This window comes from Fusarium mangiferae, assembly GCF_900044065.1.
Source record: "Fusarium mangiferae strain MRC7560 genome assembly, contig: FMAN_scaffold002, whole genome shotgun sequence".
Lineage (NCBI taxonomy): Eukaryota > Fungi > Ascomycota > Sordariomycetes > Hypocreales > Nectriaceae > Fusarium > Fusarium mangiferae.
The window spans coordinates 2042296-2068439 of NW_024573922.1; the positions used below are offsets into that span (position 1 = coordinate 2042296).

Sequence of the window (26144 nt, forward strand, 5' to 3'; positions counted from 1 at the left end):
TCTTCTGTCCTATGCTCCAGTTCATACAGACAAACAAACGAGAAAGTATTCCTTCAACTCTTCTTAAAATTCCCATCCCACTCTTTCACTTACTTCCGGCATATACTGCCCACCTCTATCCCGGGAAGCAAACCACTGCTCTTATGGGAGGCTGAACTCGGTGACCTCACCCATCTCGTTGACGGTCTGTTCGCCGGTCTTATATGAGGCACGCCACCGCAGCTTGGCGCTCGTGACTTTTTGAACGCGGTTGCCCGCGTGCCAGATCTGCACCTCCTGCGTGATGCCGCGATTTTGCTGGGGGGCAAGATCGCGACCAGTCTGAGGCTTGAGCTGAAGTTCGTAGCCCTGGGTTTATGTCAGTTCATGCCATGTCAGCAAGCATGAAGGGTATGCTTACCTTGGTCACGGCGAGCTGGAAGTGAAATTCGCCGATGGGCTGTGTCACGTTGTTGGAAAAGGCAAAGACGATGTTAATAGCGTTCTCATTGCCAGGTGCTCGCCTGGCAATCATCTCAATTTTCACATTTGTGTTGCTCACAACAGCCTGGTGCTCCTTGGGCTTGCTTGGCTCTGGGGGTAGGGCAGAGGAGAAGTTCCACTCGTCATCATCGTTGGCTGTAGGAGCGGGTTGTGGTTGAGGGGGCGCAGGAGATGCACGTTGAGAGTTAAAGTTACCAGCACCAAGAATAGCGAATGGATCGGAGGCGGGCTGTGATGGGGGAGGAGGCTGCTGTTGGAAGCGAGGCTGAGGTGTCGTCGATTGAGAGACGGGCTGTGAGAAGGAGGCGAATTGTGAAAAGGGGGGAGGAGTTGGAGTTGAAACTTGACCTCGGGCAGAGTTGTCCTGGGTCATGGAAGATAATAGCGCAGGTCCAGGAATATCTGATAAACGGTTTAGTATAGCAATGGGCACGGGGAGTTTGTGTTGGCAACTTACTTTGGTTTGCGCCGAAGCCCAAAGCAATACCGCCGCCTTGCCCGAAACTGCTCGACTCTCCGCCAATATCTAGGCCGAGGAGGTCATTCTCAAGGCCTCCGGCGCTCGCAGAGGGCGCAGCGGCATTGTTTGACTGAGCACCATTACTGCTGGCATCAACATCAAAGTCGATGAGAGACAGCTCATTCGCTGCGCTTGAAGACGATGCTGTAGCTCCAGCAGCAGAGGGGGGAGGCCCACCAGCGGCAACCTTTGCAGCGCCCTCTATATCACCCTTCTTCATCAGCTTATACCGCTCTGCTGTTCGGTGTATGCTGTCGTTGATCTCGAGCAGCTTGGCGACAGCCTCGTGGTCGTCAGATTCCTCTTCACACATCTTCTGGATTTTAGGCTGTGCACTCTGTAGGGCAGCAGCCAATTCGCTGAAGACATCACCATCTTCCATCTTGTCGCCCTCCTTGAAGGAGTCGAGTCGCTCCTCTAGTAATCGCGCCTTAGCCTGAATCTTGGCAACCTCCTCAGCAGCCTTTGCGCGGTAGTCGGTCTTTGACCGTGTATCGTAGCCAGCCATGATCTTCATGAGTCGGTTGGCTTCTTGGAGATCCTCGGGGGTGCCGCGACGAATGAGTTCCTGAAGTTTAGCTGATTGCGCCTCTCGCTCTTCCTCTTCCATTTCTTCGGCGGACTTGAGGTTCTACATGATCTGTTCAGTATGGGACACATATCGTGCAGAAGCGAATCAACTTACATCACTGGGGTTCAATACAGCAGCATCCTCTCTCCGCACTTCAGGGAAGACGTATCCTTTATAACTCAATAACCGGTGCATGTCCCTAATGAATCCTAGATCCTCCTTGTATCGGCTCGTTTCGCATATCGTCCCTCGCCATTCCTCAATCGCCTCGAGGATTTTGGCCTGGACTCGTGTAGGGCGCATTGGCGGCCGTTCGGGGAACCTTCTGACGAGCTCATTGAGGAACTCCTTTGTGCCGATTTGTAGGTGAAAGGGGTATCCGCAGTTTTTAACACATATGTCAAGAAGGCCCAAGGCGAGCAGAGCCACGTTGGGGTTGCGATGATTGATGTAGTTGACGATTGCAGTAGCAGCCTCGCGAGGAGCAGTTCCCTTCTTTGAGTTTACAAGGTCGGCGATCTCGAGATTGAGGGCGAGGTTGGGTTCGTAGTTCTCGGGACTGCAGGCAGCCTGGATGAAGCGCTGGAGCTGGGAGGGGGTTCTGCCAGATGATGGCAGATCGCCCCAACGGTCGCGAGCCGCTGCGCGAGCTGAAGCGGCCTCCATTGCGAATATAAAATACTGTTATGCACGCACAGAATGACGATGTTATTCGCGGTATTTTGCGTGCGCGCGTTGGTCGAGGACGACGGGTGCGAGGTAGTGCTACGTTGATAGAAGGGTGAGCTGGTCAACTGGACCTACTAACGGACGGAGTCCAGTACTATAGGTGCCCTCGGAGTCTGGCGGGGAGCTCCTGGTAGGTGAGGTAGCCCAGCCCAGTGGTCGACCGAATACGGAGCAAGCCTACGGAAACAGCTTAAAAGAACAAACAAGGCAAATAGATACGGCAATCAAGGTGAAACAAGGATAAAGAAAAGAAAAGAAAAGAAAAGGAAAGGAAAGGACACAAGTTCTTGATTCAAAATAAAACCTCTCTTGCCATATTATGGTCTTCGAACTTGTATACGTCGCCAACGGCCAAGGGACCTGTAGACAACACGATGATATGGAAGTTAGTAGGTGCTCAAGGTACCTATTAAGATGGAGGCAAGATGTGGCTCTGTGGCGCAGACATGGAAAAAGCAGCCAATCAGCTTAGTGCCTTAAGGAATTGACTATTGTAAGCTGAGGTGACAACAAGAAAAATCGAGATAGGATGCCAGAATAAACTCATCAACGAGCCACTCTAAACTTATGCTAACGTATCTAAGTCTTTATTTAGCTTGAGATCAAGGTCCTAGGTTTTCTCGCATCCCTTCCGTAGGCCCCTGTTACAGCGGCGTCATAGCGGATTTGATGCTGAAGTCTTCCATTATTAGGTAGGTCGCTTACAAAGTGCTAGGGGGACCCCAGCGCTCAGTGCCCTCTCGAGTTGCTGCCCCTCGCTGACTGACGGAATCAATCAACCCCACCATGAGAACCTTATCAACCCATCATCCATAGGTAGCTTTTTGGACGAGGCAAAAATTAATTTTGACGTCTGCATTACTCGTGTTAAAACATCAACAACACATACCCTCCGAACAATAGGTACCACAAAACATCAGGTATCCGCCAAACCCATCCAAAATGGTTCGTCACAAAAAGGATTTCGCCTCCAAGGGTAGAAAGGGAGGCCCAACCCCGCGACGAGGACCCCGCCGTGATGATGATGGTGATGGTTCTTCGCGCCCAGCTTTCAAAGCCGCATGTTGGGATCTCGGCCATTGCGATCCTAAACGCTGTTCCGGAAAGAAACTCATGAAACTTGGAATGATGCGCGACCTGCATCTCGGCCAACGCCATAACGGAGTCATCATCACGCCCAACGGCAAACATACCGTCTCCCCCGCCGATCGCGAGCTCATGGACCAGTACGGCGCTGCTGTTGTAGAGTGCTCTTGGGCGAGGACGCAGGAGGTTCAGTGGAACAAAGTCGGTGGGAAGTGTGAGCGGTTGTTGCCGTACCTCGTCGCTGCGAATACGGTCAACTATGGCAAGCCCTGGCGCCTGAACTGTGTTGAAGCGCTGGCTGCAGCTTTCTATATTTGTGGTCACTCAGATTGGGCGGAGCAGATTCTTGCCCCATTTTCATACGGACCATCCTTCCTCGAGATCAACCACAGCTTGCTCAAGCGATATGCTGCATGTGCTGACGAGGCCGAGATAAAAAAGACTGAAGAAGAGTGGATGGAGCAACTGGAGAAGGAATACGCGGAGAGTCGGGAGGAAGGAAACGACGATATGTGGACCAGCGGAAATACCAATCGAAGACGTATTCAATCTTCTGACGACGACGACGATGAAGAGGATGACAGTGACGAAGAGGAAGAGGAAGAGGGAAGCGTGGATGGCATATATCTTGGCAAGAAGCCCCCTAAAGCTCAGCCAGAAGAGGAGGAGGAGGAGGAAGAAAAGGATCGCTATGCAATATCTGACGACTCAGATGACGAGGACGCAATGGCCGAGATCCGCCGCAAAGTTCTCGCCTCAAAGACCTTCGCTAACCCCAACCAACAAGACGATAAGAGGCCTGTCACCATTCCCAACCCACGTCAATACCAGCAGCAGTTCAAGCCTAATACCAGTTTTCAGCCTGACTCGGACAACGAGAGGAGCGGAAGCGAAGATGGCGATGACGATGACGACAATGAATTTGATAACATCATTGAGGCTACACCTGTAACTGATCGTATTGGTTTAGCCAAGTTAGAAAAGGAGCGTAACCAGGCTACCATTACGACGAGGACGTTCTCATCCAATGCTGTGGGGGCGCCATCTCGAAGTTGAGCAGAAGATTACCAAACAGAAATCGTATCACTCTTAACCAACATTACTCACTCACCAATTCAAACACCGGGGTCATGGAATTGTAATTTTTAGTATTAACAGTGAAATTCGGTATATCGTCCCTCTAGAGATCCAACGCCCAAATCTTGGCATGCTCTTCCGTCTTAAGACTATGTCTGCATATGCATCTATTTATACACGACTCCCTTTCCTCAGAGCGACCACCTTTTGATTTCCACCTTTTGTACATATTTTACAGTTCTGTTGTTACAGTGTTCGCCTTTCCTTGATTACCTCATAAGTCTGGATCTGATCGTCGATTTGTAGCTCCTGGAAGTCTTCAAGGCCGATACCACACTCGGTGCCCTTACCCATCTCCATGACGTCCTTTTTGACATGCTTGAGTGTGTCGATTTTGCCTGTGGATTGAGTCAGCATCAGGAAGAGACACACAGGGAGTAAAGAGACGGGCAGGATGTGTAGAATGTGTAAAAAGGAGAAATGTGTAACTTACCATCATAGACGACTTCTCCACCACGGATAACCCTGACCATAGACGTCCGCTTGATAGTGCCGTTGCGGATCTTGCAACCGGCGATATTCTTCTGCACCCTCTTTCTGACGTTGATGCCAAATACTTGCAATACGTCTGCTTCGCCAAGGACCTTGTTTGTAATAGTATGTGGTAGCAGGTCGGACAGTGCACTCTTAACATCATCGACAACGTGATAAATGACGCTGTGATCGATGATGCGCACACCGGCCTCTTCGGCACGCTGGCGAATATGAGGAAGGATAGGCATATTGAAGTTGACGATGATACTCTTGGATGCAGCAGCGTGGTCGACGTCATACTCAGAGATCGCGCCGACGCCAGATCGTAAGAGCTTGGATTGGACTTCGTTGTTTCCGAGTTCCTGGACAGTGCCACAAACAGCCTCCACGGACCCAGCGACATCAGCCTTGACAATGAAGTTCTGGTAAATGATGCCGGGCTCAGTCTTGGCAGGCTCTGCTTCAGTGCCCTCAGCTTCTGCAGCAGCGGCGGCTTCCTCAGCGGCCTCCTTCTCACGCTGGCGCTGCTCTTGTTCGGCTAGTTGCTTAGAGCTCTCCAGTCTCTCAGCCATTTCCTCACGGTACTCGATCGCTGTCCTAGCTTTGCCCTCATCAGGCGCCTGGAGAACTTGCTCTCCAGCATCAGGCAGCTCGCGCCAGCCAAGGATCTGGACAGGAGTTCCAGGGGGTGCCTCAGGGATCTCGACACCAGCTTCGTTTCGAAGGCCACGAATCTTGGCCCATGATTTGCCGGCCACGATAATATCACCAAGACGCAGAGTTCCTCGCTTGACAAGCACTGTGGCGGTCTTGCCAGTCTGCTTGATGCTAGATTCTAGAACCCAGCCCTCGGCCATGCCATCTACTTCAGCGCGGACATCGAGGATTTCAGACAAGGTGACGATGTTCTCTTCGAGATCTTGCATGCCCTTGCCCGTCTTGCCACTTACGGTTACCACCTGAACATCACCGCCATAGTCTTCGATTTCAACGCCATGGCGGGCAAGATCAGCTTTCACTTGATCCACTCGAGCGTCTTCCTTATCGATCTTGTTTATTGCCACGATGATAGGAACCTTGGCGGCCGTAGCGTGCTTCAGTGCCTCTAAAGTCTGTGGCATAACACTGTCGTCAGCAGCCACGACCAGCACCACAATGTCTGTGACATTGGCGCCTCGTTGACGCATAGACAAGAACGCAGCGTGACCTGGCGTATCAAGGAAGGTAATCTGCTTGCCCGACGACATTTGGACGACAAAGGCACCGATGTGTTGTGTGATGCCACCGTGCTCCTGGGCAGCAATGGAAGACTTGCGTAGCCAATCCAAAAGAGTAGTCTTTCCGTGATCGACATGGCCCATAATGGTGACAACAGGAGGCCTGCTTGGCAATAATGACGGATCTTCTGGCGCCGGCCGAGGTTGTAGGTCGCGCTGAGAACCAGTGTCCACTGTGGGATCATAGCCGTACTCCTGAGCGACAAGGGCTGCCGTATCACCAGTCATGATGGTTTCCTCTGTGAGATCCTCAAATCCCATGGACTCCAGATCATGTAAAAAGTCGGCTATGCGGATCTGGAGAGCACCAGCCAAGTTGGAGATGCTAATGTACTCGGGGAGAAAGATGGGTACGGGAGCAGCTTCTGCAGCTTCCTCAAGGCGTTTTCTCGCTTCTTTCTCAGCCTTCTTGCGTTGTCTGGCTTCCCAGCGTCGAATTGAATCTTCGTCAAAGTCTTCGTCCTCAGCCTCGTTCCGATGAACATTCTTGGAGCGCTTGTCCTTCTTGTCTCTCCGCTTATCAGACACATCGCTTTCCTCCATCTCGAAACGTGACTTGCGCCTTATTTGATCTTCCTGCGACTGCTGACCACCTCGTAACATGCCATCTGTCCCCTGAAGCGCTTCCAGGTATTGGCCGCTGGGGCCAGGTCTGCTACGAATATTTGTGACTCGACTTTCAAGTGCGTCCCAGAAACCATCTTCCCCGCGGCTTGGCTTTTCTTCCAGCTTGCGGGAGCGCTTCAGCTGCCCCCATACGCTCTCACCCTCTTCCTGGCCTGTTGCTGGTGCGACTTTTTGCGATTTGTTCTTGTTTTGGCTCTCCGCAGGTTTCGCCTCCGCTTTTCTGCTGATGAGGGGTATTTTAGTATCAACCTTTCGAGCGCTGAAGGCTCCCCAAGCGGGTGCAGCTGGCTTGGAAGGCTCATTAGTAGACCATGACTTGGGCGTTGCCACTGGAGCCGGTGCACGATCTGTCCTGAAAGCTTCAGCAAGAATTGAGCTTGACAACAGATTTGATGGGGGCGTTGTTGGCTTTGCGTCCCGCTGCTGCTGCTGCTGCTGTCTAGCATATTTGTTTCCGTCGTTCGATCGGTTCGGTTGCTGGTTGTCTCTGGCTTGAGCTGTTTTCTTCCTCTGGCTTTGGTTTTGATTTGCGTTCTGCGGGTCTGATCGCTTCTTGATGTTGTTTTGTGCAGGTGGCGGGGTGGGGGCAGCCTCAACCTTGAGAGGTTTCTTCAAAGGCAATCCCATCTTTTTACGGGCTTCTTTCTCATGAGGAAGCAAGTCAACGCTTTGCTTCGAAGCATCTGGTGATGGTTTGCTCGCAAATGCTCCGAAAGACCCCAATCCAGCTCCAAACCCTCCAGGAAAACTACCCCCCGGGAAGCCTCCTGGCTTGCCATTATCGTTCGGTCCGTGGAGTATAGAGCTCGTCGACAAGGCGCGCACACCGGATGATCGTAGATAGTGACACGAAGATGGCCGAGTGGCTCTAACTGATGTTATTGTGGCTCCGACACTGGATACATGGCGATCTCTGGACTGCGAATCGCTGGGCGAGAGTTTGTGACGGCAGAGGGCACATACGTAGGAATTACCGCGCTCCTGGATACTGTGTGAGACGTTTGCCAATAGTGACCGATGGTCGAGAACTAACCTGTAAGGTGCGCACTCTCAACATTGCCGCGACGGGGAATTGGCAGATTTGGAGCGAATCTGCTTCGACATTGGCTTTGCAACCGAACAAGTTGAACGTGCTAATTATAAGTTCGTCCCGCTACAACAGAAGTCCAAACTTAGTGGAGTTCTAGTTAACCACAGGGCACCCTCGGCGCCGGGATTGTCCGCCACAGTTAGAGCCCAGATAATGAATGGACGTCATTTGTCAAATCGACCTATCTTTGGGCTTCAATTAGTGAGCCAAGATGAGGATATTAAATTCCAAAATTCAGGTGTTCTAGAAGAGCAAACTTGGATTCACCCTGTCAAACCGGTAACGCTCTTTTTGGTCGTTTCTTTTAATAGTTATTACATCAGACATCTTTTGCAATATCAAACGCTATGTCCATGGACGCTTCCAGCCAATGCATATTTTGTGGAACCAAGCTTCGAACATGATTTCTACTGAGTCTTGGAGAACACATTTCCAACTTACACCTCCCGCCTGCATAAATATACCTTACCACAATACCTACTATCACCCCTTTTCACCCAAACTCGGTGATCATCAGGCCGAATCTCCTAAAAAATGACCCCGAATAAGAGAGGAGGGAAACAGAAATCGGCCCAGTTCGTCGACAAAAAGAATGAGGCTCCCCCTTCACCATTCAAGCGGCCCCCTGAGGTCCTTGAGCCGTTCATCAACACTCTGGACAAGAAGCACGTCTATGTCACACACATTGATAACAAACCTGCCGAATTCAAACGAAAGATCTTCCTCGTGCCTGTTGGCATGAACATTGTCGTTGTACTTCTCTTTGTCCTTCGCATGTGGTGGATTCTCCCCTGGTATTGGTCGCTCATCATGACTGGTTTGGGCCACGACAACGAGACCACCTGGAACACTGCTGACTCAACGTGGTCTGAGATTGCCTGGGAGATCGGAAAACGCTCGGGGACAATGATGATTGATTTCATCCTGTTCGTCTTTGTCTGGCCCTGGCCTGTGGAATTTGTCGCTGGACGAGCCCGTGGTAATCCCTGTCAATGGCGATGGCAAGTCGGCTTCCGCGAGCAGGAGATTTATGTCCGCCGAAGCCGAGAATGGGATCAAGCTCTCACTGACATCTTTACTGATGAAGGCTCCAAGAAGATTCTGCTCACATACATCAATCATGCCACGTCTCCTATTCTTCAAGAGCAAAAAACCGGATATCTCCTGATGAATGGCCACTGGGATTTGGATTGGGCACGCATGACACTCGCACATCGCCTAGTAGACAAGAAGGAGATTGCACCGGAGGCCTTCAAGAGCGTGGTTCTTGTCCACCACGCTGACTACGGTTGGATATCTTACGATGTGCGCGGTAGTGGTGCGTCAAGTGAGGATGAGCGACGGCGACAAGTCTTTGCATTCCGCGACGTGCTCATTGCGCTTGGAAAGGAGGACTTATTCTATCGCTGGGTTGAGATTGTTCAATTTGAAGCGACACAGCCAGGCGGATTTGGTCCAAAGGAGCAAGAGGCAGCAGCCAAGAGAATCAGGGAGCTGTTTGAGAATGAGAACATCGACTTCGATGAACTTTGGAAGAAGAGCGTCGGAATATGATTTTTAAGGAGGACATATATTCATTGACATAACGCTTCTTACTCTTATATAAATTCCAAAAATATAAACGAAGTAGTCAAAAAGAATAATTCTTATCATTTAACTACTTACATACTTACACGCCCAGCATCCAACTCTATAGCGGTGGATCTACTGCGCGCCCTGCTTTCGCTTGGGTACTTCTTTGCTCACACTTATGGCCTCGTTGCTTCCCTAGTCCGGGCGTCCCCATCCTAGGGGTGCCAGGGGCCATACAGAGTCTCTGAGGGGGGTTTGTAAGGTGACCCGGCGGGTGTAGTTCGAACTCAGGAGCTCTAGGCGTACCCAGAGCTCCTGTGGACGACCACTCCGCCAAGTCACCCCCAGAGGCCCCCCGCTTGTTGAAAGAGACTCTGTTATGATCGTTAATGAAGGTATGTGCTGTGGTGATGGTGGTAGGCGCGGGGTGCAGCTGGCAGGCAGCTGTCTGATTCACGCTGAGCTTCCACTGTGGTGAACACAAAGTCAAAATCACCACACCAGACAGCAATGTGCATGGCTCAGCAGTGAATGTGTCACATGCTTAAAGGAGAAGGGATATTTGCGTCCTCGTAGATCATATCAAAGTTTGGTGGTAGTGAGCCATGTGATCAACCAACAACCACTTTGATATATGCCAAATGCCGATTGTGCAATATCCGCTCACAAGGTCGATGCGGCTCGATTTTATCGCAATGCTTGCATAATTGACAGCCAAAACCAGTTCCATCTGATCAAACTGTTGAACAGAGTAACACAGACGCATGGCATGCGAACTGATCTTCGTTCATATAAAGAAGCACCCCTGACTTCAGGAGGGGTCGGCCGAGAAGGTAACCAAGGACAACAGTTTACCAACACAAACTTGAGGTTCTGATGTAGGTTTGCGTTCTGTGAAATGTTGTGTTTACACTCCAGTTGTGTATGGTCGTTTAATAAAGAGATTTTCGCCGCTGCCTGGTTTGGAGTTGATGCGTTGCGTCCAAGTCTGTCACAATTAGGGATGCGAACTAAGGGAAACAACCATGCCTTTGTTAGTGCATGGTTGAGGATGTGCAGCCTCGATTGAGCTTCTTGTCCATGCGGCGTTAAGGTAGCCATCGAAAGCCAAGGGTATTGTTAGAGGATGAAGTGTAGTTGAAGTGTGCGGTGGAGTTACGTGTCGTGTCTGGCTGACTAACGCCACATGTTAGTGTTGAAGGTGGACTTCCACGGTTTCACGTGCGGAGAATCCTAGCAGAGTAGGAGTGCAACAGGACGGGAACCGGACATAGAGCGGTGAAACAAGTTTCTTTCTATACTTGCTATAGAGCCTGAATAGGAAGAATTGGACGATGGCAGACGGAAGCAGAGGAGGGAAGTTGGCTTCAGAACACGAGTTTCATTGGCTACATCCCAATGACGAAGCTAATATACATACTTAGTATGGGGAATGCTGACAGGAAAAAATCATCCTTGCTGTAACATTGATGAGCTGTTTGGTTATTGGGTTGGACAAGCACCAGGAAGCCTCGCGAGCTTATGGTTGGCCGTGTAAGCTGGGTCGATCCTTTGGGCATCCTTTCATGCAATTCTTGAATGCGCCTTTCCACTCAATCTTTCAAATAGAAAATATTGTATTGAAAGGGAGTTATTACTGAAGTCAGCATACTATCATAAAACAGCCATTCGATGGCACTCGTTGGGAAATGGCACAGCTACGTGGTTTTTCCCCCTTACACTTTAGAGACCTCGTATAAGCTCCCTTTTATGCCTCCAACCTTACCGAGGTGGGAGAGATTCATTCCTCTTTTTCGTATGCTTAATTAAACCAATCCTCCAAAAATCAATTATCGGTTGTAAAGTCTCTTGTGTAGAGCGTCTGTATTGTCTGCTGCTTTTCGTTCATATGTCCGAGCCACTCAACTGTCTCACAAGACGGATCATCGTCGGCTGATGGATGGTCAACTCCCCCTGCTTTAGCTTCTGAAGCAAAAGAAGCCAGGTCGTTTATCAGTATCTTCTGGATGGCATTGGGCCTTCGTTTTAAATCAAAAAGTCAACCAAAAAGAAGGGGAAACAAGGGAGAATCAGCCCATATCGATAGCATCAATAGTTGGTCCTATACCCCCCATGCAAGGACATTCCGTCCCCCAACGGCTCAGCGATCTATTGGCTCCAACAGCTAATGAGACGCCTGTAACTTGGGGAGCTCATTCACTTATCAAGAGTAGCCCGCGGGCCCCAGTCCCAAACCCCTAAGTCTGAACGCGCAACTAGCCCCGTTCAGGCTCAGCCCAGTCAATCAAAGTTCCAGGACAGGACATCCATCAAACTACCCCTTCAACCTCATCTCGACTCCGGAAATCGACTTTGCTGTCGCTCCCTCTCCTCCACCTGCGTCTCCGTGTTTTCCCTCCCAGCACCAACACTAATCATCTCCATCTACTCGAAATGTCCTCGGGATTGACGCGACGCCGCGGTGCGGGCGGCGCAGGACCTGCGGCTGAGGGCGATTCCAGCAACGGCACTGCCCCTAGAACGAGCACACCAAGCGCCAGGGACAACGGACCCGAGACGAGCTACGAGAGCACAGAAAACGGCCACAAGATCGCATTCGACCCTCGCGACATCAGTGAGAGCGCCGAGCGGAGCAAGCAGCCAAAGCTCACCCTCATGGAGGAGGTCTTGCTACTTGGCCTCAAGGATAAGCAGGTAGGCTGCCACTCGTGCTCATACACGTGCCCTTCGTGCTCAAGGGAACAACACCTCTGACTCTCAAATGCTCACAGGGCTACCTCTCTTTCTGGAACGACAACATCTCTTACGCCCTTCGAGGATGCATTGTCATCGAACTGGCCTTCCGTGGTCGCATTGCAATGGAGAAGGATGCTTCAAGACGCCGATTCCCCCTCGCAGACCGCAACATCGAGGTCATAGACGACACCCTTACTGGCGAGGTTCTTCTCGACGAGGCTCTCAAGATGATGAAGCAGAGCGAAAAGATGAGCGTCGCAACCTGGATTGACTTGATGAGCGGTAAATTACCCTACCCACCATTCTCCCAATACCTAAGCAACCGTCGCTGACTGCCTCGCGAATCACAGGCGAAACCTGGAACTTGATGAAGATCGGATACCAGCTCAAGCAGGTTCGAGAACGGCTCGCAAAGGGCCTGGTCGACAAGGGCATCCTCCGTACCGAGAAGCGCAATTTTCTCCTTTTCGACATGGCAACTCATCCCGTCGCCGACGGTGGTGCTAAGGAGGAGATCCGCCGCCGGGTTCGCAACATCCTTACCCAACGGACCGTCGTCCTCAATGGTAGCCAATTCCTCCCCGAGTCGCTCGAATTCCGTTATATGCGCAGCATCGCCATGGTTTGCGCCGCCTACGCCGCTAATGTCCTCGAGAACGCCCTCGCATCCCTTGGCCACGAGGCAAGGGAACGGGCTTTTGCGCAGACTGATGATTTACTCGCCGACTACAGCCAATGGCCTTTCGGCAAGAAGGCCACACAGAACGGCATTGGTGCCAACTTGCCTCAACTCATTAACGAGGTGGGTAATGTGTGATGCACGCGAGACTTCCATAACTGACAGTAGCTACAGGAGGTCAATAGCGGCAAGGACAAGGAGCTCCAGCTTGAGGTGGTTGCAGCTTGCTTGAGTGTCTTCACTAGACTCGACTCTCTCCTATAGACGTACTCGTGCAAGCTTCATGCGTGTCCACCACTGCCGAACGTGACGTTTGGCTACACCTTCGTTCAACTACCCAGCTCCCGACCGGGCCAAGCTCCCTCCCTCGAAATCTCTTATTCCAACTATCCGATCCTAATCCCTGATAAACCCATTCTCACGAAATGACTTTGACGACAACAGTCTCATGGCTCCCTTCGCCCAGATGAAACCAGAACGAGTCTTTACACACCACCGCTACTATATGGAGCAATTCCGGAAATTTGGAACTTGCCTGCTGCTCAATTGAACTGGGTTGCAGCTGGGTTTAAGACATGAGGAACTTGGGAGCTTGGCCAATCGATCAACTGAGAGCAAAGTTTTATTTTTGTTGGGCGCTTGAACAAGTGGTGTCGGTGGTAGGACTCTCCATAACCCACCCAAACTTCTTCTTTTAATGTCCTTTTTATTTTTGTCGGGGCTTATCTATTCTTCCTTTTTACTTTTGGGAAACAAAAAAGGAGGTGGACGGGATGACTATGACTCTGACTCTGACTCTGACCATGGCTTTGTTGTGTATGTGTGTGTGTGTGTGTGTGTGTGTGTGTGTGTGTGTGTGTGTGTGTTCTGTCGATGTGTTTCTTGGAAGGCTAGGGAAAGGGGGCGAAATCCATAGGTCGTTCGGTGTGTGAAAGGTAGCCGTTGTTGTTTTGTCATCGACTTGGGTCTGGTATCTCCATTGTAATGAAAAAGAAAATGTCACAGACAACGTTTAAGCCACCTTGCATGGGCGTTTGTCTATTATGAAAACTTGGGGCCTCGAGATATTTGCTATCGCATCTGGTGATGGACCTGAAATAGTTTAAGTATGAGTGAACGACCTGGATCTACACACTCAACGCAAAAATACTACAACTTTTGAAGACAACATGGGGAACTTGCACTACTGGGACTTGAAGCATGAACAGGCTTCAGCACCTTCGAGACACGCTCTCTGCTTTCGTATAGTGATGGATTATATCAACTAAGGTAGTACATGCATCGCCGAGCTCAGTCCTGAAGATGTTTTTCATGCTCCTCTCCTTTTTGCCGACCATAACTCCGCCAGCGCCGTGTATCTTGAATAAATCGAAGGGTAAAAACTCAACCAGCCTTTCTCTTCATCTTCCACCCCCCTCTCACCGCGTCATAACTTCTTCGGTTTACTTCTTCTTGCCCCCAACGCCCAGGCTTCCCTCGAAACCAGGACGACTCTTCTTCTTGCCTCCGGCGGCTCCACCCTTCTTCTTCTTCTTGCCCGCCTTACCGAGCAGCTTATCATCCCGTCTCTGACGCAAATTATCCTCACGTTTGCGTTGACGGTCCTTTTGAGCCATCTTGACGCCGTCAGATCGTTCGCGCCAGGCCTTCTCACTCTTCTTCTTGGCGGCCTCCTTTCGCTTCACGGCACGCTTCAAGAGAGCCTCATCGTCGCGGATCTTCTCACCCTCGGCACGGCGACGGGCTGTCAGCCAGATATCTTTCTCGGCGATATCAGCACGCTTCTCAGGTTCAAGCTCCTGAAGACGCTTTTTCTGGTTTTGGACCTTGATGAGGGCTGTCTTGGGGTCAGACGGCCCCTTCTTCTTGCCTTGGCTCAGCACGTGGCCGAGATCGCGTGAGAGCTGAGCGCCATCGCCAAAAGCGACACGACCAAATGTGAAGTTGCTAGCAGTCTCGTCGAGTTCAACCGCGGGGCTCATAACACCTGGTGAGCTAGATGCCAAAGCCTCCTCACGCTTTCGTTGCTCTTCCAGCTTGGCCTGCTTGCGCATCTCCTGCTTGTGGGCTTTTCGAGCCTCTTGCTTCTTTCTTCTCGACTCAATGAGCTCTTGGCGTGTACGAATTGGCTTGCCATCGGGTCCGTCAGCTTTTCGGGCGGCACGAAGCGCTTCAATTTTGGCAGCGAGACGTGCTCGGATCGCAGAGGTGTCGGCAGGGAGCTTGATAGACTTAGGTTTCTCCGAAGGAGGAATAGTGGATGAGGTGGAGGTAGTCGTGCTGGCAGGCTCGGCGGTTATCTCAGCAGGAGTTGTCGTAGAATCGTTGGTGTCAAAGGTAGGAGAATGTGGCTCGGATTCATTGCTTGAGTTGGCGGTGACCTCATCCTCGTTCTCCAGACCCGAGATGTCCATAGGTAGAACCTCGTCGTCACCGTGGACAGTTGTCTCTTCCTCCTCCTCGACTACTTTTTGCTTCTTCGCGGCTTGCTTCTGAGCCTTTGGTGTCGGAGTTGGTGCATCCTTTTTCTCGGCTTCAGTAGTCTTTGTCTTGTTGGCCTTCTTCTCTGCCTTCTTCTCCTTCTTCATTTCCTTCTTGGCCGCCCTCTTCTCTTCCCTTTTCGACATCTTGGAAGATGTCTCAGTTGTGTCCCTAGCTTCTGTCTCTCCCTTGTCGTTGAGCTTCTGCTTCTTGTTGGTCTCTGAAACATCCTGAGTCTCTATCTCTGTCGAGTCGTTGAGCCTCTTCTTCTTCTTGTTGGTCTCCGCTGTCTTGACCTTGAGGCCCTCGCCAGGCTTCTCCGTCTCTACGCCAGGGACGGGCTCCTGGTCTTCCCAATCATCTTCGTTATCAGTATCGTCATGCTTCTCCATCTCACGCAGCTTTCGCTTGTTCTTGGCCCGTTCATCTAAGACTTCCTTGGCATTTCGATTCCGCTCGCTGTCGGGATCCAGCTTTCCGCGTCGCGCATCGGCAGCCTGTTGTTTTGTCTGCTTCTTCTTGCTCCATTGATCCTGCATTTTTATTAGCCTCGTTCTGGTTCATTGCGATGCATATGATATATTCTGAGGCATGTGATGGGTTTGTTCCAGGCGGTGATATGGCTGGCCTTTACCTGATAAGGCATTGGATTCACGTACACTGTTGTCTTGTTCATAGTACATCTTGGCTGGGATGAGACCAAGGATGCCCTCGAAGGCTCCGCGTTGGCCGGACAGGTAATCCTAAAGCGTAAACAGTCAGCTTCAGGGTTCCCTATCGCCATGATTCAAAGATTTGTCCCATCACAGGCGGGGCTGGAGGGCATGTAGAAGAACGGACCTGCAGCTCAGACTCTGTCATATTAACTGGTGATTGAAAAGGTAGGAGGATATCGGTGATACCGTCGTAACTCCAGTATTAGAGAAAGTCAGCTATGGAGAATCGTGCTGACGAAATGTCCTCGATAATAAAAAAGAGGTTGGAAAAGAAAGCTTGGATGGCGATTTGCTACTTCAGTTTTTCGGGGAGGATCGTTGTAATTTTTTTCCTGAGGTACCCGCTAAAGAATGACCGGCTTTGTGTGGGGAAGGCCCATTCAAGACAGTCGATCCACCCCCTGCACTTACCTACCTACCTACCTAAGTAGGTACTGCCTAGCGCATTCAGGCCAAGTTACGTACCAACGCCATATTCAGGGTCCTCTGAGCCCCATCAAGCGTTGTATGAATCGATCGCAAATCATGTCACGACCAAGAATATTCTAAATTTGAAACTCCTCGATGGAGGGGCGCTTATACGATCTGTCGCTCCGGAGTTCATTAGTAATCCAGGCAGCATAGGACTCTGCGGCTTTCGGTAGATGGCTGGAGGCCAAGACACTTACATCATGTGTGTGAATCCAAGAGGATCACCAATGGCTTCAATCAAATTATATGTCACTAAAATACAGACACTGCTTAAGTACCTACTCGGCTCCCTTTCGTTCGTAATAGGTGTCTGTGCCATCTGATACGAAACTTTGGGCTTCCTTAAGCCTGGCTGGAGTCTGGACGAGTTTCGATGATGGTAACAAGTAATCTAAGTGCCATAAATCTTCACTTATCATCGAAGTCTGTGCCGTCCTCATTTCACCCTAATCTCTCAGATTTCCATACCTTGATGAGATTCACAGATTGCAACTAGTAGTTCGTTCTTAAGATCTCATGTGAGAGACTTGGAACATGGGCTAGAAGAGCACGTTTAGACTTGTATAACTTTACGCCTTTCTGTTCAATATTTTGAACAAGTTGAGTCTAGATAGTACCTAAGCAATAACCAAATCAAATGCTTTCATGAGAGGTCGTATGTCATGTTTTCGGTGGCCTTTATTTCTTCTTGCCCTTCTTTCCAGCGGCAGCTTCTCGCCGACGGGCCTCCTTGGCCTCGAACTCGGCCTTCTTGATCTTTTCTTGCTCCTCTCTTTCTTCACGCTCAGCCTGATATTATGTTAGAAAGGCCACCCTGCGGACAGAACACCGGCTATGTGGGTAACTCACTTGTCTGCGCGCAGCATCAAGAGCACGTCGCTCGCGGATCTCCTTGAGACGCTCCAGATCGGCCCGGGACTCGTCCGTCTTGCCCTGAGCTGTCAATCGCATGTGCCTCTCCTTAGCAGCTGCAGCCTCAAGAGCTTCACGCTCGCGTCGGCTTGGTGCTGCTTGCAGGTTCTCGACACCATCTGTGATCTCGTCAACACCAGAGGACACCGCTTGCTTGCGGGCCTTCTTGGAGTGGTTGGGGTTTGCAGGCATATCGTCATCCTCGTCGCTTTCGCTCTCGTCCTCGTCGCTTGATGGCAGATCACCAACCTCGACTGTCTTTGCCTTCTGTCTGGCTATGGCAGCCTCCTTTCGAGCTTTCTTCTCGGCCTTTCGAGCCTCGCGTGACTGCTCTTGGGTTTGTTCTTGAGAAGTGCCAGCACCAGCTTCTTCCCCACTGTCCTCTTCCTCTTCCTCTTCGGAAGATTCCTCTTCGGAAGACTCTTCTTCATCGCTGTCGTCGTCCTTCTTGTTTGGGTCGACAGCCCACATGCTAACCTCATTTCCGTCGGCATCGAGAGGTCGAATATCGCGAGAAAACTTCTTGCCACCTGGGAATTTGTCAGTCCGGTCATTGGGCTCGTGCTTGTAGTCAACATACCTCCTCGTGCGGGCTTTCGAAACTTGCCTCCTCGGCCACGCGAGCCTCCTCCAGGGGGACCACCAGGAGCCATGATGGGTAAGCTGTGATAAAATAGGTATGAGGGAGGTGAGCTTTTTTGGGGTGGCGGACGTCTATCTCGAGACTCCTGTGTTGTGACCTGTTCAAATCGTTGAGGTCAGGATATTCTGTGTTGTCGATTATCACGCCGTCTCACAGATGAATGTTTGTTTGCTGGTCAAACTTGTTCAGCAGGGCGGGGTAGCGGGGTAGCTAATGACGGCAGCTCTGATAAACGAACAAGCATGAGAGGGAGTGGCGGACTGTTGATCAGGAACTTTTGAGTGACCTTGCTTCTCTTATATATGATTTCAAGTCGAATTTCAAATCACTGCAGGTGGAGTATGAGTCAAAATATGAAACAATTTTTCTCTCGGAAGTTTATCAACGTGAATGGATCGAAGTGATAGGCGTAAAGATCAAGGCTAATAAGAGACTTTTACGTCGCACAGGAGCCTAATTAACTCGAGCAGAACCCAGACAAGCAAGACCTGGTATGATTCAATCCTTAGGTGTCCGTTGTACAATACTTCAACTCTTAAAATAAAATGACGATACCCCTATCGAGCTTGCAGTGATTCACTATATCAAGTCTAAGTGCAGCTTGCGAACAGTTGTTCTAGACTTTCAGGAACGGGCTGGGCGGCTGGGCGCTGGAATAACTGAACGAATAAGAGAACCCCTGTTTGTCGTGTTTTGATCAGCTCACTGAGGGGCGTGTTTCGTGCCGCCAGCAGAGTGTGCTTGCAGCGGGCATGCATAACAAATTGCTCGTCTGTCGTGCACGCGACACAAAGCTCTAATTTGTTTTGAGATCTTGACTCATCCTTTGATCTCAGGCTGAAACCATGATTCAAGGTTTTGCCTTCGGTTCAGTTGAGTTAAAATCTACTCACTAAACTTTAGGAATGACTCCTACTTCCTGTGTATCTGATTCACGAGACCCAGTTCTCAGGCACTTCCATACCTAAGATGGATGGACCCTACTTACAGTGGCTCTCGGCACATCAATCTTCCGCTCCCGCTTTTGGTGCCCCACTCTGGTAAACAAAACCACATCGACTGAGCCGCATTCTTGTCTCTTTTTTTCCCTTTCTTCTTCAACCTACTAGAAAAAACTGAATCCTTCAAATTCACTCTGGCTTTCATTACACCATGGAGGTACTTGGAGGGGAAACTGGAGGAAAGATGAATTACCGCTGACACTTACCCTCTGTTCTGTTTGTAGCTTTTGCTACGTTGGGAGAGAGAAATTTTGACGCGGTACATACTCTTTCATATCTTTTTAGGATATGAAATCATGATTGAGGTGAGTCAGATGTGCGAGCAGATGGATGCTTCCTCGCTTGTCTGGCATATATGTAGCTTCATACCTATGCTTGCTTCGTGCCGCCCTCATATTCACAAAGTGACCATATAATATACCCTCTGCGAAGGATAAAGGCTGCAGTAGTACCTCCTAGAATCTGCAAACCTTTCAAAATTCAACCGAGGCGTAATCCTAAGACTCTTCCCGCACTCGTCCTTTGTTTTTCGAAATTCCTGAGCGCTACCAAGGTCGACGTCCATGTTCGAGATCAATCATGCGTTTTGCCATGACAATCTCGAAATGTTAACGTGCTGGTGTCTGTATAGGGTAGGTTATTCATCAAACCCCATTATTCACGTTACTCCGTCATACGATGCATTAATATGTTGGAGATGAGCTTTTTATGCTGGCCTTATTTCATATTGGTTATTTGACACTGAATATATTCCCGTTCTTTAAAGTTGCGATATCTATCTCGGTAAATACGTTAGGATAACCAACAGACAAAGGGTTCTCTGATGCAAGCCACACCTCCAAACTTAGCAACCACCGGGCCACCAAGCATTCTTACATGTTTCGTGTTCTGCACCACTCACATGACGCCTTCCCCTTAGCGTTTCTTGCCAAGGAATCTGTTTCTTTTCTTAATAAGATTCGACAACGCCAGTAGATGCCGTTGATCATGTGCTTGCTCCTGAGCAGTTGGTTTGTTCATGGTATATTCTCGGCGTGATCTTCGCCAGTCCCTCAGCTCTTTTCTGTACCGAGAGCTCCCAGGAATATCCGTCGGTCTGAATATGTGGTTCGTGTCCCAAAAAAGTACTTTGATCTCCCTGTCATGTTGTTCACTGCGCTCGCGGAGCCTACCAGCATGTACTGGATGCTTCCAGTCGAGTTGGTGGACATGATACGACGGCAGATCCGAATCAGACTCACAAGGCGTTTCCGTGTTAAGTTTCTGCGTTGGTGACACGATCGTAGAGGTTCTAGGTGGCTCATCTGGGCTATTGCCTTCCTGGGAACGACGACGACGACGGGGCACGAGAACATCGGAGTCGTCGTCGCTTTCAGAGCTACAACTAGAAGAGCCTGAGGACAAGCAGTCGTGATCGGGAGATGTAACTGGGGTTCCCGTCTTGTCAATATCTGAGTTGCTGTCAGATAGACCATTCTGAGAGCTACTATCGAGTTCTGAGCCCATCGACAACATGCTGATACTCCTAGACTCGTGCAGTGGTGAAAGAAGCTGCTCAACAGGGAATGTTGTCAAATAGGCCGAAGGGACGGAGAATTCATCATCAGAATCATCATCGTCACTGATGAGACCCTCATCACTCGGTAGAACAGAGTCCGTCAGGTCGCTGTTGAAGAAGGTTAGTGCAATGAGAGGGTCAGGGAAAGCGAAGCATGTTTCTGAGCCATCATGACTGGTCATGTTAGAGTCCGGCATTTCTGCTCTCTACAGAAAGTGGTACTTCTGATATGGGAACTTTACAAGAAAGGCCCCTTTCGAGACGAGGAGCAAAGAAATATATAGGTTGTAAGACCACGAGAGACTTATGGGAGACAGCGCAGAGGTATGATTTGAATTTGTGAGTTGAAGTGTTTTTTTATTAAACTTCCATACTGAAGATGTTCAAGAAGTGTCTCCTTATATATACTTCAAAAATGTCACTTATCACGGCAGAACATGGCTCGCGGCACTTTGACAGAACAAAAGAAGTTTGTTCGTTGACCAGTGTTCTAGACTATCAACGAATCACGTTCACCCAGGACATTATCAACCTTTATGCATGAAGGGGTGCAAAAGCAAGAGGGAAGGCAATTGTTGTAACTGAATGAGCGAATATTTGTGAACCAATAAATGAACAAGAGGAGGCAAAGAAACCTAAAACCCCAAGCGATCAAAAGACTTAAGGTAAACTTAGGCAAACCTAGACGAGACCTAGTTGACCTTTTGGATAATTATTCTTAATGTCTAAGCTTAGAGTGAGAAGGTTTCTCCGAGGATAAATTCCTCAGTTGAAACGTACTCTCAGGTTTGAAGAAGAGAGATCAAAGCTTATGTCAACATACTATAGCACTGATCTGAAAAAGACTTGTATGTCATAGATTCTTTGGACGCCCGAGACCCATGTCCTCCAAAACATCAATAACCCGTTTTCTCTTGGCCTTCCTTATTGCTAACATAGGTGCGGACCTCTCCGAACACACCAAGTTGACTCCCTTTGGTATTGTAGTAGGCTTCTTCCCGTTGGGCAGAATGGCAGATTGTCGTGTAAACGTGAATTGTCGTGTTGCGAATAGCCCCCGGCTAATATATGATGGTCTGGTATCAATACCACCACGTTGAGAAGTGTGACCCAAGTGGAGGCATGCAATCGGCCGTGAGGGTAGAATGAAGGGACCTGCTACAGCCTTGTAGGGAAGGGCGCCACGGGCTTCCAAATCTTGATCAGAACAAAGTTGACCGAGAAAGGAGTAAAGCCAAAATGCCCAAGCCTCGAATGCAACTCCATGGCATGTGCGAGCTTCTCGAGATGCAGCATCAATATCCCACCAAGGCGTATTCTCCTTTGCAGTATCACACAGGTAGTTCAGAAGAAGTGGTGCCTGACGATCCTGAACGAATTTAACTGCACATCGCGAGTCGCTGCACAACGACACCAAGTCATTATCGATACTTGCAGCGAGGTCACGCATGTTCCTGTCCCGGGTTTCTTCTAGCGGCGCAAAGAGCATGAGATAGCGCAACAGTGAGTCACCCAACCTATGTGGCGGTGCATCCGCCTGCTCCCAGCCGTGTTCTTGCGCTGCCAGCTGACTGGCGTCCCACACGTCCCTTGCACCAATAACGTCGTACAGGGCAAGAGAAGGGAATTTCGACACCCATTGCAGAGATGCCTTGGATGTCGTCTCATCTCCCCATATACGCAATACTCGAAGTAAGGGGAATGGAACTGGTTTCTCAGACCATCCCCGAACAAGACGGTCCGAAATATTTGGGAATGCAGTCCGCTCTGTTGGCTGAATTATCTCGAGGACGCCGAGATTAGGCATGTCCGCCAGACCTAGAAGATCATGGGTATTAAAGGTGCAACCGCCAGCGATGACTATGTGTGTTATGAAGTCCGAGGGCGGTGCTGTCAGAGGTTGAGTGTAGCGGGTGAGATTGTTGCCAGGATGGCATATGTGCTGTCGAAAGCGGTACAGGCCAAGGTTTTTCTCATCTCCTTCATCCAGGAGGAGTTTGGAGAGGTACCTCCAAGCATGAAGAGACACTCCTCTACCTCAGTATCAGCATCAGTCGCAGATCTCTAGATGTTTTCCGCGCCATCCGCAGGTTGTCGTACTGACCGTGCTTCGAGATACCTCCAAATGCGCCATAGTATGGCTTTTGGCAATGACTCGAGATGGGTTATAGAGCGAATCTTGCCGAAATTATCGCCAACAACACTGATAGCTATATCTACCAAAGATCGAGGTCCCTTTGTGCCTCGAGGCTTAAAGGAAGGGTATGGACGGCGCCGGCTCCAGTCAGCATTGCTCTCAGCCGTAAGAGCCTCTCGGGTCATGAGATACTCCGTAAACGCTGGACCAGATTCTGGTTCGAACATGACTGATTTGAATGAAATTGAGAAAGTGGCGAGGTTGAGTGAGACTACAACTAAGGGGAGGCAGGAAAACTTGGTGTATCCTGTCTAAGTGATAAAAAGACTCAGGTAAGTTTGCGTATATCTTAGTAAGCCTCTAGACCAGTTTATTTTGACACCTGGTTTAATGTTAGAGGTTTTCTTTCTCCCTGAGGTGCGTTTCACTACCTCTGTAACACCGACAAGAACTTACCTGTACTGAAGGAGCCGACTTTGCGCATGATAATAAACCAAAGAAAAATAATCAAGTATGATAGATGTAGCTTCTCATTGGGTTATATTGAATTTTTTATATTGTTTGTCGCTTGAAATCCTTTAACTGTTTTCCCTCGCGGAAACACCGTCTCAACAAGCCTATTGTTTTTTCCCTGCATCAACGGGAACAAGCGAAACCGCTCAGAGAGTGGCTTATAACGGCCGCCCTCTGATGCAATGGCTTCAAGCCATTAGACCTTCTTCCCAATCCGCGAGCTTGTCATCTCAAAGCCGGGTAATCCTTCTTCAAAATACTTTTCACATGACCGTGCGCTATGGTATCCAATCGTAATATCATTCCCTCTCTTTTATTTGCGTCATCTATAGCATGGGCTTGAGATCCTCGGCGACGTGGAAGGGAGCCTCTGTCTTGCTCTTGACCTCGTCGACTGTGACACCGTCTGCGATCTCGATAAGGGTAAGGCCGTTGGCGAAGTCGACATCGAACACACCCTAGGATGAGAGTCAGTATATCATTCATCAACTGATGACATGAAGAAGATTTGGGGAAGCTCACCAGCTCAGTAATGATTCTCGACACACAAGCACGTCCAGTCAGGGGGAATGCACACTGCTTGACAATCTTGGGGTTGCCTTTCTTGTCTGTGTGCTCCATTGTCACTACAACCTTAGTCTCACTGGGGTTGCTGACAAGATCCATGGCACCACCGAAGCCCTTGACCTTTCCGGGAAGCATCCAGTTAGCAAGATCGCCAGTGGCGCTGACCTGCATAGCTCCAAGGATGGTGAGGTTGATACGACCGCTGCGAATCATACCAAAGCTCTCCTCGCTGCCAAAGACAGCAGCACCGGGCTTGAGAGTAACGGTCTCCTTGCCAGCGTTGATCAGGTCAGCATCCTCCTGGCCCTTTTGAGGATAGGGACCTAGGCCAAGGATACCGTTCTCAGACTGGAGCTGAACCTCAACCTCAGGACCGACAAAGCCAGGGGCAAGCATAGGCATGCCGATGCCCAGGTTAGCGTACATGCCGTTCTTGAACTCCTTAGCAGCGCGACGAACGATGCGCTCACGCTTGGCAGCTGTGTCACCAGAGCCGAGGGCCTTGGTAGCCTCGGGGTCGTTGGGGTCCTTAGCCCAGGTGTACTTCTCGATCGACTTCTCCTCGGTGCTCTGAATGACGCGCTTGACGTAGATACCGGGCAGGTGGACAGCCTCAGGAGGAATCTCGCCAGGCTCAACGATGTGCTCAGCTTCGACAATGGTCATCTTGGCATTGCGGCCCATGGCACCGTTGAAGTTGTGGGCAGCCAGACGGAATTGGCAGTTACCAAGCTTGTCAGCCTTGTAGGCCTTGACGAAGGCATAGTCACCGTCAATGCTCTCCTCAAGAAGATAAGACTTTCCCTTAAACACCTTGACGTCCTTGGGGTAAGAGTAGACATCAGGAGAACCGTCGGCCTTGTTGCGCAGAGGAAGATCACCAGTCTGAACAACTGTGCCAAAGGCAGCAGGGGTGTAAAAGGCGGGCACGCCCTTACCACCAGCGGCGCATCGCTCAGCGAGAGTTCCCTGAGGGGTCAGCTCAAGCTCGACCTCACCAGTGAGGTACATCTTTTCAAAGGTCTTGTTCTCGCCAATGTAGCTAGCAATCATCTTGCGGATTTGCTTAGTCTTGAGAAGTCTACCGAGACCAAAGTTGTCGGTACCAGCATTGTTGGACACGGCTGTGAGACCCTTGATTTCAGGCTTCTCGAGAACCTCGTTAATAAGAGAGTCAGGAACACCACAGAGACCGAAACCACCGCAGAGGAGGGTTGTGTTGGGCTTCATGTCCTTGAGAGCTTCCTTGGCAGAGGGGAAGACCTTGTTGATCTCGGCGCGGCGAGCGGTTGCCGAGAAGGATCGTGCGAGGACGGCATTAGGCTTGACAATTGTCAGTATACAGCGGAGATGTGCATTGAGCTGCCCAAGAGACCTACGTTTGTGGGATTGCGAGCAAAGGCTCGGAGGGTCCGTAACCGGAAAGCTGAGGAAGACATGATGTGTGTGTTTGGAGAGGACGGATGAGTAGGTCGGGAATAGCTTCAGTGTCGACAACCCTGCTGTCGGTTAGGAGAGTAGCTATGGTATATGCTTATTTGTACGATCAATTGAGCTTCATGCGCCAGGGCTCTTTCTTCCAGAGACAGATCAGAGAGCAAGAATTCTAAGAAGAGATGTTATGAGGGAGAACTTGAGCCGACAATGACGATAGAAGTCGACGGGCCGTTGGCGGGGGATATCCGTTTATTAAGGCCGGCTCTGGCCGTAAATCGACCTCCGTCTAAGCTCGAATACAATTCCGCGACCAAAGTTCGGAAGCGATAATCGGCATTCGGTATGATACCAAAACAGCATTTACAGGAACATTTAGGCGGGTCACCCTCATAAGCTCTCCTCTAACGGCTGCCGGGTGGCCCCGGTACAAGAGGACCTTCACCTCTGACCGGAAGCGAAGTGGAGGATCTCCCCGATCTCTGCATGTGGAGACCGAGGATAAAGTGATCATGAGTGGCAGGACAGCGAGCACAGCGGGGGCCCAAGTCCGGGGCAGGGCAGTCTGGCGCTGTAATTTAGTGGGCGGGTAATGGGTTTTCCGAACCTCCCGGCTATTCGTTTCGGGAGTTGACTTGTCATGACGGAACAGGGCTTCTCATGACAGCCAAACAGGCCGGCTTTTCACCTCGACGAGCTAGCTTTGTTAGGAAAACTTGCTGATTTTTGG

The 26144-nt window shown here is 50.2% G+C and overlaps 10 protein-coding genes across 10 annotated transcripts; 3 read left to right on the forward strand and 7 right to left on the reverse strand.

Annotated features, from left to right (window-relative positions):
- Positions 1-141: 141 nt before the first annotated feature.
- On the reverse strand, positions 142-2240 carry FMAN_06023 (putative Arf-binding protein; the record flags this gene model as incomplete). Its single annotated transcript, XM_041827248.1, has 4 exons — positions 142-348; positions 401-885; positions 941-1634; positions 1689-2240. The coding sequence occupies 4 exons, from the start codon at positions 2238-2240 to the stop codon at positions 142-144; spliced, it is 1938 nt and encodes a 645-aa protein (XP_041678230.1).
- Positions 2241-3245: 1005 nt separating this feature from the next.
- Positions 3246-4445, forward strand: FMAN_06022 (uncharacterized protein; the record flags this gene model as incomplete). Its single annotated transcript, XM_041827249.1, has 1 exon — positions 3246-4445. The coding sequence occupies one exon, from the start codon at positions 3246-3248 to the stop codon at positions 4443-4445; it is 1200 nt and encodes a 399-aa protein (XP_041678231.1).
- Positions 4446-4712: 267 nt separating this feature from the next.
- On the reverse strand, positions 4713-7961 carry FMAN_06021 (uncharacterized protein; the record flags this gene model as incomplete). The annotated part of the gene is made up of 3 exons (XM_041827250.1): positions 4713-4864; positions 4960-7885; positions 7938-7961. The coding sequence occupies 3 exons, from the start codon at positions 7959-7961 to the stop codon at positions 4713-4715; spliced, it is 3102 nt and encodes a 1033-aa protein (XP_041678232.1).
- A 567-nt stretch (positions 7962-8528) lies between these two features.
- FMAN_06020 (uncharacterized protein) lies at positions 8529-9548 on the forward strand (the record flags this gene model as incomplete). The annotated part of the gene is made up of 1 exon (XM_041827251.1): positions 8529-9548. One exon carries the CDS (start codon positions 8529-8531, stop codon positions 9546-9548), a length of 1020 nt encoding a protein of 339 aa, XP_041678233.1.
- A 2451-nt stretch (positions 9549-11999) lies between these two features.
- Positions 12000-13245, forward strand: FMAN_06019 (uncharacterized protein; the record flags this gene model as incomplete). The annotated part of the gene is made up of 4 exons (XM_041827252.1): positions 12000-12260; positions 12338-12584; positions 12653-13104; positions 13156-13245. The coding sequence occupies 4 exons, from the start codon at positions 12000-12002 to the stop codon at positions 13243-13245; spliced, it is 1050 nt and encodes a 349-aa protein (XP_041678234.1).
- Positions 13246-14423: 1178 nt separating this feature from the next.
- FMAN_06018 (uncharacterized protein) lies at positions 14424-16323 on the reverse strand (the record flags this gene model as incomplete). The annotated part of the gene is made up of 3 exons (XM_041827254.1): positions 14424-15995; positions 16122-16205; positions 16303-16323. The coding sequence occupies 3 exons, from the start codon at positions 16321-16323 to the stop codon at positions 14424-14426; spliced, it is 1677 nt and encodes a 558-aa protein (XP_041678235.1).
- Positions 16324-17327: 1004 nt separating this feature from the next.
- FMAN_06017 (uncharacterized protein) lies at positions 17328-18214 on the reverse strand (the record flags this gene model as incomplete). The annotated part of the gene is made up of 3 exons (XM_041827255.1): positions 17328-17438; positions 17499-18091; positions 18142-18214. The coding sequence occupies 3 exons, from the start codon at positions 18212-18214 to the stop codon at positions 17328-17330; spliced, it is 777 nt and encodes a 258-aa protein (XP_041678236.1).
- Positions 18215-20120: 1906 nt separating this feature from the next.
- FMAN_06016 (uncharacterized protein) lies at positions 20121-20960 on the reverse strand (the record flags this gene model as incomplete). Its single annotated transcript, XM_041827256.1, has 1 exon — positions 20121-20960. One exon carries the CDS (start codon positions 20958-20960, stop codon positions 20121-20123), a length of 840 nt encoding a protein of 279 aa, XP_041678237.1.
- Positions 20961-21616: 656 nt separating this feature from the next.
- FMAN_06015 (uncharacterized protein) lies at positions 21617-23085 on the reverse strand (the record flags this gene model as incomplete). Its single annotated transcript, XM_041827257.1, has 2 exons — positions 21617-22796; positions 22868-23085. 2 exons carry the CDS (start codon positions 23083-23085, stop codon positions 21617-21619), a joined length of 1398 nt encoding a protein of 465 aa, XP_041678238.1.
- Positions 23086-23739: 654 nt separating this feature from the next.
- FMAN_06014 (putative succinyl-CoA:3-ketoacid-coenzyme A transferase, mitochondrial precursor) lies at positions 23740-25419 on the reverse strand (the record flags this gene model as incomplete). Its single annotated transcript, XM_041827258.1, has 3 exons — positions 23740-23871; positions 23936-25303; positions 25360-25419. The coding sequence occupies 3 exons, from the start codon at positions 25417-25419 to the stop codon at positions 23740-23742; spliced, it is 1560 nt and encodes a 519-aa protein (XP_041678239.1).
- Positions 25420-26144: the final 725 nt, after the last annotated feature.